This window comes from Anabas testudineus, chromosome 17 (assembly GCF_900324465.2).
Source record: "Anabas testudineus chromosome 17, fAnaTes1.2, whole genome shotgun sequence".
NCBI lineage: Eukaryota > Metazoa > Chordata > Actinopteri > Anabantiformes > Anabantidae > Anabas > Anabas testudineus.
The window spans coordinates 731948-742500 of record NC_046626.1 but is presented as its reverse complement, the minus strand read 5'-3'; the positions used below and the strand labels follow the sequence as shown (position 1 = coordinate 742500).

General features: G+C 41.0%; 2 protein-coding genes across 2 annotated transcripts in view; one reads left to right on the top strand and one right to left on the bottom strand.

Annotated features, from left to right (window-relative positions):
- The window catches only part of dusp12 (dual specificity phosphatase 12), a 5549-nt gene extending 4243 nt beyond the window's left edge, over positions 1-1306 (bottom strand). The window contains exon 1 of the mRNA XM_026375454.1: positions 1135-1306. The gene's annotated coding sequence lies outside the window, so the exon portion shown is untranslated. The remainder of the gene's footprint in view (positions 1-1134) is intronic.
- Positions 1307-5277: 3971 nt separating this feature from the next.
- LOC113171848 (proteoglycan 4-like) lies at positions 5278-10444 on the top strand. Its single transcript, XM_026374592.1, has 13 exons — positions 5278-5316; positions 5402-5510; positions 5623-5682; positions 5933-5995; positions 7027-7101; positions 7234-7458; positions 7596-7703; positions 7807-7893; positions 8161-8300; positions 8788-8947; positions 9038-9136; positions 9426-9551; positions 9778-10444. The coding sequence occupies exons 1-13, from the start codon at positions 5278-5280 to the stop codon at positions 9933-9935; spliced, it is 1449 nt and encodes a 482-aa protein (XP_026230377.1). The 3' UTR covers positions 9936-10444.
- Positions 10445-10553: the final 109 nt, after the last annotated feature.

Here is a 10553-nt window from a genome sequence, read left to right as displayed (position 1 = left end):
GTCTACAAATGGAGAAAGTTCAGCACTGTTGCTACTCTCCCTATGCGTAGCAACAGTGCACGACTGGCAAAATATTCTGTGGACAGATGAAAAAACACACAACACTATGTGTGGAGAAAAAAAGGCACAGCACACCAACATCAAAACCTCATCCCCACTGTTCAACCTGGCAGAGGGAGCATCATGGTTTGGGGCTGCTTTGCTGCCTCAGGGCCTGGACGAATTGTTGTCATTGATGGAAAATGAATTCCAGAGTTTATCAAGACATTTTGCAGGAAAACGTGAGACCATCTGTCCGAAAACTGAAGCTCCACAGAGGATGGGTGATGCAACAGGACAATGATCCAAAGCATACAAGTAATTCAACAAAAGAATAGCTTCAACGCAACAAAATACACCTTCTGGAGTGGCCCAGTCAGAGTCCTGACCTCAACCTGATTAAAATGCTGTGACATGACCTTAAGAGAGTGATTCAAACCAGACATCCCAAGAATATTACTACACTGAAACAGTTTTGTGAAGAGGAGTGGTCCAAAATTACTCCAGATCGTTGTGCAGGTCTGATCTGCAACTACAGGAAACGTTTGGTTGAGGTTATTGCTGCCAAAGACAGGTCAACCAGTTATTAAGTCCAAAGGTTCACATACTTTTTCCACCCTGCACTGTGAATGTTTACATGTTATGTTCAATAACAACATGTAAACATATAATATTGGTGTACTATTATTACACAAAATTATTATGCAAAACTCCACAAAAGGGTTCACATACTTTTTCTTGCAACTGTATACAACTGAGTATCAAGACATGGCTATTTGGAAATACAGACAATACCAATAAAACATTTATTTTATTAGATTGCATTGGTGCTGTCTTTTCCTCTACAAACTACTTTTCATTCTTAGGACGGGAGCTTCTGGACTTCACTTCTGTTGTCTGTGTATTACATTTATGCAGTTTGTGTAATTGAAATAAAAAATGCATCATTATTAAATTCAAGAAAAGTATGATGTGTTATTGTGCTCAATGTTACATGTCATGCCCTAATAAACATATTTAAAGTTAGTTAAAGCTTTTCCAACACTTGTGAACCTGGCTCAGTTATAACTCACAACCACAGCAAAGTTAGCTCACCTCGTTAGCTTCGCTGTCGCTGTCACTGTCAGTGGTTTTAGCTCTTCCAGTGAAACCTGTTCTACAGAGGCTGAACTTCTTAAAGTCAATCTGAGCACAACAAAACAGAATATGCTGTTTTAAAAAGCTAAATCAGACCAGCGGACATGTGAGCGCTGTCATGTTTGGTTCGTCTTTTAAACCGTCCGGTCAGAAATGTACGAAAGACTCTTTGGTTCCGGGTTGCAGTTGGTTAATGCTCATCCAGTCATGCAGACTCATCAATTCGCATTTGCAGAACAATTTTGAACGTTTTAAACCGAAAGCTTTAGAGAATATGTTTATGTAATTTAGTGCTTTGGGAATTTGGTCTAGGTTTTTGAGGAAAACTGTGGTTTTGTCAATGAGCGGACTGATTCATCTGCTGGTTGGGACCTTGCTTCACACTTTTACACTTCGCATTCAGATCTGTGTGAAGTTTAATAAGACAGGTGCACTGAACTGTGTTCTTGTATAAGGATTGGATAATATAACAAAACCCTATAACTATATTTTATTTTTATTTATTTTTAACTAGTATATTTTTGAGGTAGCTGGAATCTATCTTAGGTTTTAAACATAGGAATCTCATTTTGTCATTCAAATATCAGTTTGTAATATAATTAGTGATACACCGTCACAGAATTTGTCATTATTTAAGAGGCATTGACAATGATCAGTAAGTATAGAGGGGGTTTATTTTGTGGCTTGATGGAGGATGAAAGATCAACCAAAAATCAATTCTGGATTTTAAATAGAGTGAGGATTGATGTCCGTCAGTGTTGGAAAAATCTATCAAAGTAGGATTAAAAGAATGAGTAGAACATTTGTAGGGAGTCTATTCATCCATTCATCTGCTAACACCGTCTCTATTATACTGTTATCAGAGAGATATTTCTTTTTCAAGTGTTGACCTTATTTTGGACCTTGGATAGTAGCATCTTAGTTTAGTTGTGACTATTCTAACCATAAACATGAGATTATTAATGACTCATCAAGCTGTAGAACATTTAATATCCAATGATCATCATCATCATTTTTGCAGGCAGCTAAAATGTAGTAAAATAGAAAGGCAACACTTGCTGATTGACATGTGCCATGTGACTATAAAGCTTTATCACCACATTGTTTGGACCAGAACTTCTCATTGTTCGTCAGTAAGTGAGTCGCTTGTATAAGAAAACAGAAGTGCAGCACAACTCCTCAGAACACCGGTGTCACATTAAACTATGTGACGTGACTAAATATTAGGCTATACCCCCCATATCTGGATGTATGATGTCACCACTGCAAAGGTTTTATCAAACTTTATAACATGCTGTATTTTAAAGTGCTGCCACAAACCTATGTTGGGTCCCAAATATAACCCAAACTTTTCAGTTTAAGATGAAACTATAAGTAATAACCCAAAGATTTCATTATGTTCTGCATTATTTTTAATCCTTACGTTTTGATGCAAGTACCTTTGTACTTTTACATTTTCAAAGCAAGGTGTACAGACCAGTGTCTTTCGTTTGTATTGAAGTATTTCTACAATGTGGTATTTAGAAGTAAATCTGAGTGTTTATTCTTTCACTGCTCAGTAGTATGAGACACACAGGGATGGAAAATCAAGTGTTTTCCCTTCCTGTCACTTGTTTTTGTAATATTTATTATGCGAGCTTCTAAAATATTCATATTAACTAACCACACTAAATAAAACAAAAGGAGAACATTCTTTACCCAGTAGGAAAACAGTGGGTTTTTAACGAGAAGGCAGTGAGGGCAAGATACCAGGAGAATGATGTCATGTGAGGAGAAACTGGTCAGTAGCCCACGGTCCCATAAAAGAGTCGTTCCAAGTGTCAAGTGAAGAAAGCAGTAAACGAGGATCTACAAACATCCTGTCAGCTGGCAGCTCCACAGAGAAACACACACATGGCGGACTTCATAGCTGGCTGCACTAAAGGCCCAAACTGACAATTAACTGCTAATTCAATGAAGATGTATTCTGCTTTCTGTTTCTGACACCAATTAAAGACATGTTTCATAATGTCTGTCTGGCCTCCTGTTTCTCAACACCTACTGAGTGGGACTCTTCTGTCTACTACTCTGTCTGTCCATGGCCACAATGTGGGGCGCTAATAAAGTTTTACAAGCTGCTTTAATCTGAGCGTCTGACCAATCACGCTACCTCACTGTGACCACACTCTTCCCTTAGGGCTCATTAAAGAGACCAGTGGACGTAATTGACAGCTCTACTAACACACACGCACACACACATATGCAGTGAGCGATGACCGGATAGAGAATGGGAACAGAGTGGGTGTGTTTGGTGTGTTGCAGTGACTCTCTACCAGATGACCTGTTAGAGGGTCAATGAGCTGATTCAAAACAGATGTCAAGCTGCTTTTTACTATTTTTAATATACTTCATATCAAACTTCATTTTTCCCACTGTATATCTTCATAGCACATTGGTTTATATGATGAGATGTGTTTTAGTTCTAATAACCATCTTATACGTGACATATGGCTAAGTCCTCATCCTGAAAATCCAGACAAGTTAGATACCTCCCAATGTTCTTGCTGCTTGTTGTTGTCTTTATTGCCTGCTGTTCTTTTCTCTCTCCTCTTTCCACTCACCCCAACCGGTCGAGGCAGATGGCCGCCCACTATGAGCCTGGTTCTGCTGGAGGTTTCTTCCTCTAAAGTGAGTTTTTCCTCTCCACTGTTGCCTAAAGCTTTGCTCAGATGGGATTGTTGGGTTTTCTATATCATTTTTTGTATAAATATTTTCTTAAACCTTCTGTTGTGATTTGGTGCTATACAAATAAAACTGAATTGAATTGAAGGTGTGGTGTGGTGTGGTAATACAATACAATATAATATAATACATACAATATGTGTTCATCATATAACACTGACTAACAGAGCATTATTGATGTACTTACCACTCAACTGCCAACTGAGGTATCTCCATGACAACAGCACTTTAAACAGTGAGTATTAGTATTTAGATCAACTTTTATTGTTAACTTCATTTGAATATGTATGTTATTCTTAAAGTTATTCTGACTTATTCAACTTGAATCTTTAACTTGAAATGAGTTTAATAAGAGTTTTTTTTTTTTTAAAGTCCCTTCTCAGATTAGTCAACGTAACTTAATTAAGCTCTGTGGCCATTTTCCCTGTTACTGTTCATTGCTCTCTTGGTATATATATATATATATATATATATATATATATGTGTGTGTGTGTGTGTGTGTGTGTGTGTGTGTGTATGCATATCCTCATTAAACTAAAACTTTCACCATGTTGATCCCTTCTATTCACTTCAATTTGGCGCCTTTTTTCTTCATTGTCTCCCTGTGAAAGGTGGAAGTCACCCACAAGTAGACACTTTTTATGACTGAACAGAAATATTCAAAACCACATGACATCAGTTTTGGCAGACTGTAGCTCACTATTCCTGCAGTTGGCTGCCAAAGATCATGTCAAAAGGCATCAGGTGGAGGGACAGAATCACAGAGCTCACAAGTATTATGATGATAACTTCAAGACTTAGAAAAATGTACAAACATTGAAGAAAGTAGAAGCTTTGTGTACAAAGAGAACTGCCCACTGAAAAAGAACTGGGGTCTGATGTTATTAGGTATTTCCCTCTCTTGTCTTGAAAGGGGATACTGTGTGTAGGAGTTCATTTATTACGAGTGTAGGACGGTTAATTACGTCCTGGCAGCATTTAAGTAGTGTTGGGGTGTAGTGTGAGTGTGTGTACTGGGATTTAAAAGTCTCGGTGCCTTTGTCTCCCATTTTTAAACCAACAGCCTGAAGAACAGGAGAGCTGACACACGCTGAGAAGATTACTACTGAATCGCTCGCTCTCTGTGTGGCACAGCTACAAAGATGAGGATGAAGATGTGGCTGCTCTTGCTTGGTCTTGCTGTGACCTCTGCTGCTGCTGGACCAGGTAGGACATGTTGACTTGACCTTCGAAATGTTTTTGATGTATTTTAAATCACCTATGATCCCTCACTGGGGCTTGTATATTATCTGGAAACCTAAGGCAGCTGTGTTGGTCGTTGTGGTGAGGTATACACCAGAGGACAGCAGTGTACCTGTGACTTCAGCTGCCTGCCACATAATGAGTGCTGCCAAGACTTTGAAAGTACCTGCACCACAGGTGAGACGGCTCACAGTCCGGTTTACTGATTCATCTGTGTGAGGCTGCCTGTATCACCAGCTCCTATGTGCTCTCCTCAGCTCAGTCCTGTCTGGGTCGCTGTGGTGAGACGTTCAGTCGTGGTCAGCCATGTGACTGTGACCCTCAGTGTATCCACTACAACACCTGTTGCCATGACTACCAGCTGCAGTGCGGTAAGGGTCGACTAGCGCGGCCACACTGCAGCACAGGCAGCGTAGTGTGGGACACACGGGAGCCTGAATGACCACTGCTCTGATTACATGCTGATTGTCTCTGTGTCCACAGATGCCAGAGTGTCAGTCTCACGACCCAGGACCTTCCAGCATGTGAGGACCTCTTTTTCAGGTTAGCAGCAGAACGTCCCTTTAGCAGCAATTTCCGTTTTCACTAGAATTTGTGGCCACTGCCTCGACCTCCTCAGATCTATAACCTGTCTCTGACTAAACCTGCCAGTACAGGTAGGTCTGTTCAAGAACACAGAGCTTTACACTGTGTGCAGGCTTGAAACATGCTGCAACTCTGTCTCGAAACTCATCCCAGCCTTTTGTGTTCCTCTTTTTTCTTTTTGCATGACTTCTTTCTCCTTCTCCATCAGGTCACCGCAAATCACAGACAAGCAAGAAAAGGTCCAACAGTGAGAGTGAGGAATGGTACACAGGTAAGATCTACAGTATCTACATGGTAGCAGACATTTCTGGGTGAGTGCATGCTGATTGGCTAATGTGGGTACTGCATTAATAAACAGGTAATGCAGAAATTCTCTTTCCTGTTATATTTACATTTACATTTAGTTATTTAACAGACGCTTTTATCCAAAGCGACTTACAAGTGAGGAACAGAGCAAGCAAATGTCTGAGGACGAGGAGACAAACTTCAAAGTTAAGTTCTCTACAAAGAGCTGGTTCAGTTTCATGGGGTATAAGTGCAAGATTCTTTTAGGGTTTGAAGTGCAGAGAAAGATTTGGAAGAGTTCTGTTTTCAGCAAGTTTTTGAAAATGGAGAGTGAGGCAGCTGAGCGTGCAGAGGTGGGCAAGTCGTTCCACCATCATGGAACCACAGAGATGAACAGTTGGGATCTTCTGAGGTGAGGTGTTGTTCACTCGCAGCGAGTGATTGTAGACCTGAATGAGGGAGTGAGGGTGAGCCAGTGCTGTTGAGTTGACCACTCTGTAGGTAAGGGTCAGGACTTTGAACCTGATACAGGCAGCTGCAGGAAGCCAGAGATCTGAAGAGTGGTGTAACGTAACTTTTTTACTGATCATAAATGAGACATGCTGCTGCATTTTGGATCATCTGGAGGGCTTTGATGGTGCAGCTGGTCAGTTAGACATTGCAGTCAAGCTGAGATATGACCAGAACCTGCGTTGTTAATTTCTTATTATTTTATTCCAAAACCTGACAAATTCCTGTATCTCCTGCCACGTGTTGCTAATTTTTCTGGCTAGACTGTTTCGTTTTAGCAAAGGTCATTATGTTTTTACGCTGAATGAATCAATCAGTCAAGCTATTTTCTAGTCTACTGATCCAAAGGTCACATTAAATATGACGTTTAACCACTGAAATGACATCAAAGTTTGTTCTTGATGCACTGTACCAAAACCAAAGGAGAAATAAGGCTCTGTAAATGTGTAAAGGTTGTCTTTCTACATTGTGATACAGTTTATATTCATACGTGTCAATGTGTGTTAGGTCACCTCAGCCCACTAACTGCCAGCTCTTCTCGACCCACCCGTCCTGCCCTATCAACCAATCAGCTGCAACATGGTATGATTTTGTATTTCCTTCTTTCTTCCTGTTCCTTTATAATATTACATTATTAATTTAATGACATAAAAAACACATCACATTGCTCAGAATCGGGAGATGATCAATTATCCTCCATGCATCTTCCTGTAGGTGTCAGTGATGCCTCTGTCGGTCTTCTGCCAGTGTCCCTCCCTTCTTCTCCTGACAGAGCTTCAGACTCCTCAGCACCTGGCTCTTCCCTGCCCAGCTACAGTGCTCAAGTCCCAGGCAGCAGTGCTCATGTGAACCCGTCTGGTCCTGGAGCTGCAGGTGGAACAATGACTGCCCACATGATACCGTCACCTGGTGGGGCATCTCTATATGGGTCAAGTCAAGGTTAGTTAAACAAAGCTGAATTCATATGATTGGTAAGAGTTTTCATCACAATGATAATATTTAAAATAATGAATATTTTTTTATGTATTGAGCTAAAAAATTGCTTAAAAATATTATTATGTGATGGAAATTCCTAGGTGTCAGTGGTCTAATAGGTCCCAGGCCTCAACCAAGCACTCTGCAGGATGTAGCCCAAGCCTTGGGGCTCTCTGTGGCGGAAGGAGGCTCTGAAGGACTAGACACAGGTAGGCAACGTACATTTCAGTCATTTGCATTGATCTGCTCTTCCTCTAGAAAGTTGGAGTCCTGAAAATTCGAACAACCTTTCATGTGCGCATGTGTGTGTAGGTCTCCTTGCTGATGCCAACTTATGCAGTGATTCTCCCATCAATGGACTGACAGCTCTCCACAATGGAACCATCCTGATTTTTAAAGGTCATTATTGTATTTACTGCACATTTGTGTGTGTGCGTATGTTTGTGAATGTCTGCGTAGATGAATAAAAATGTTTCTGGAGTTCAGTAGCACTTGTTATTGTGAGCTTATCTGGATGTACAAAATATGCTGTTACACTGTTTCTGCATGTGTGTATGTGTATATTCACATTAATATACATTATATACATATGTAATTTGTACATGTTAATGTTTGTCTTCCTGCCCTGTACAAACTAAATCAACTGTGTGTGTGTGTGTGTTCCAGGTGAGCTGTTCTGGTCTGTGGACCCCATCAGTCGCTCTGTTGGTCGTCCACAGATGATCACAGACACTCTGGGCATCTCTGGGCCCATTGATACGGTCTTCACACGCTGCAACTGCCACAGGAACATCTACATTATCAAGGTACAAATATTACAAAAAACTACTACTACTACTACTGAGTGAGCGAAATGGAAGATGTGTGGTACCACAGCTACTTCCAGAGAAAAGCACAAAATTCCCATATTTGACAACTGAACAGGCACAATCTTGAAAAATGATTTAAAATCACAGACCAAAAAAAAAGAATGATTTATATTACTATCAATAGCACATACTAGTACGACTGCTCCTATCACAGCCACAACAAATAGCAGCTACAGCTGCTTACATGCTGCTTCATATGTTAATTGTGCCAAAGTGTAAATGTTCACTTTGGGACAATTTACAGTTAGAACAAGTTTATATGATTCAAACTTTAGCATCATCTATGATTATGGAGGCCACACTGCACTGAGGAGTCATCCTGTCAGAACAACTAGTCCCATGCTCTGTCATGTCATTTTATATGCTGACAAAAACTTCCCTCAACTTTAATTTTCTCACCTCTCCGCCTCATCCACCCGTCCAGGGAGACCAGTACTGGCGTTTAGATGGGAACATGGTTGTAGAGCCAGGCTTTCCCAAACCTCTGGCCTTTGAATTCCCAGGTCTGACAGGAACCATCAGTGCTGCCCTGGCAGTACCAGCCACCAGGAGCACACTTGAGACTGTGTACTTCTTTAAGAATGGTGAGGAAGACAGACAGTCCCAGAAAAGTCAGGGGTCATAGAAATAAATCAATGTATGACTAACCGGAGCTGTCCTTGTCCATTGTCTAGGAGACCTCATTCAGAGGTTTGCCTTCTCACCAGGAAGTACTCCATCATGCAGTGTTAAACCCAGGAGCTCCTTGAAGACACGGCTGGTTCGCCAAGCAGGTCAGTAACCTCACTAATGGAACTGATCCTGTAGCCATGTCACTAAGTGGAACAGCAGGCAGACATTCAGCAAACTGGATTTCTTGCCTCCAGAGATCTTTGATACTCTCTGCGTTGAGGCTGGTTCTTTGCCCCTGCTTTAATTACTTGTGGTAAACTAGGTTAATTGCCCTACGACACTATCTGTTACTGACATCCAGTGACTGACTGTGGCCACTGGATGACAGCAACAAAGCATTAATCCCCAAATGTCTAGAAACCACTCCCTAATTTTATTTCTCACATCCAGACGTTTTAAGTGGAGAGATCAACATCAGAGTGTCTCTGCAGGGATTGCCCACCCCAGTCACCTCTGCCCTGTCCATGCCCAGCCCCCAGAGGACTGACAGATACCACCACTTTGTCTTCTCTGGACGTAAGAAACTCTTACAATACACTTTTTTTCATATTTGTCACACAAATGATTCAGATCTGATTAAATAAATTTGACTGTTATGCATAAATAACCTGAGTAAATACAAAATGCTGTTATTTCATTTATTGAGGCTGCCTCCAAATGCAGAAAAAGGGTAATGTGCTCTCCCAGTCCCCATATCTACTGTCAGGAGTTTGATTACAGCAGCTTATCCTTTTTTCTGCAGCTCTCTTCTTCAGTGTCCACATTGTAGACAGCTGGCCAGCACCAGCTAAACCTGACCCAACTTCACTGCTTGCGCCTTTAACCACTCTCAGCCCTGCTGCCATGGCAACCAGCACAGCCAACATGGCCGCCCAGGGACACCAACCTTCTCCCTCCTAACTCCATCAGAGGGTGGCTGCGCTGTCCCTGAACAGGAGATACAGTAAAAGCACTGTTCCGTTTTCGGCTTCAGCACAACACATTTTATTCAGCAGACGTCCACTGAATCAAAAGTAGCGATGTACTATTTTTAACGGACACATTTCGAATTATGTCCAGATGTATTTTCATTGCAAATTACTACAAAACAGTCCCACCTGGTACCCTTCTACAGTGGGCAGAATTCCCTTTGTGACAATCTGAAATTCAGACAGCTCAGTATCACCTATGATGTTACAGCTCTAATAAATCTCTTCAGTTTCAGTGCGACACTGTTGTTTTTCTATTCATTTAGTCTATGAAACAACAATCTCTTATTAAAATGTTTTATTATATCACAATATGGAAACAGGCTACAGTGAAAATGTCACATTCTTGTTTGAGTATCACTGCTACTCATATGACTTTATTATAAAAACAGGCGTATTAACAGAACAAAATGAAGAAACTAACAAAATTACAGAACTGCTCTCGTGAAATTACAAAACAAGTTAAAAACTCGCTGCATTTCAACATCAATGTAACGGGTGTCAGGGACACGCACATACGAAGCTGTCATCATCTCTGCTGTGCATTAGC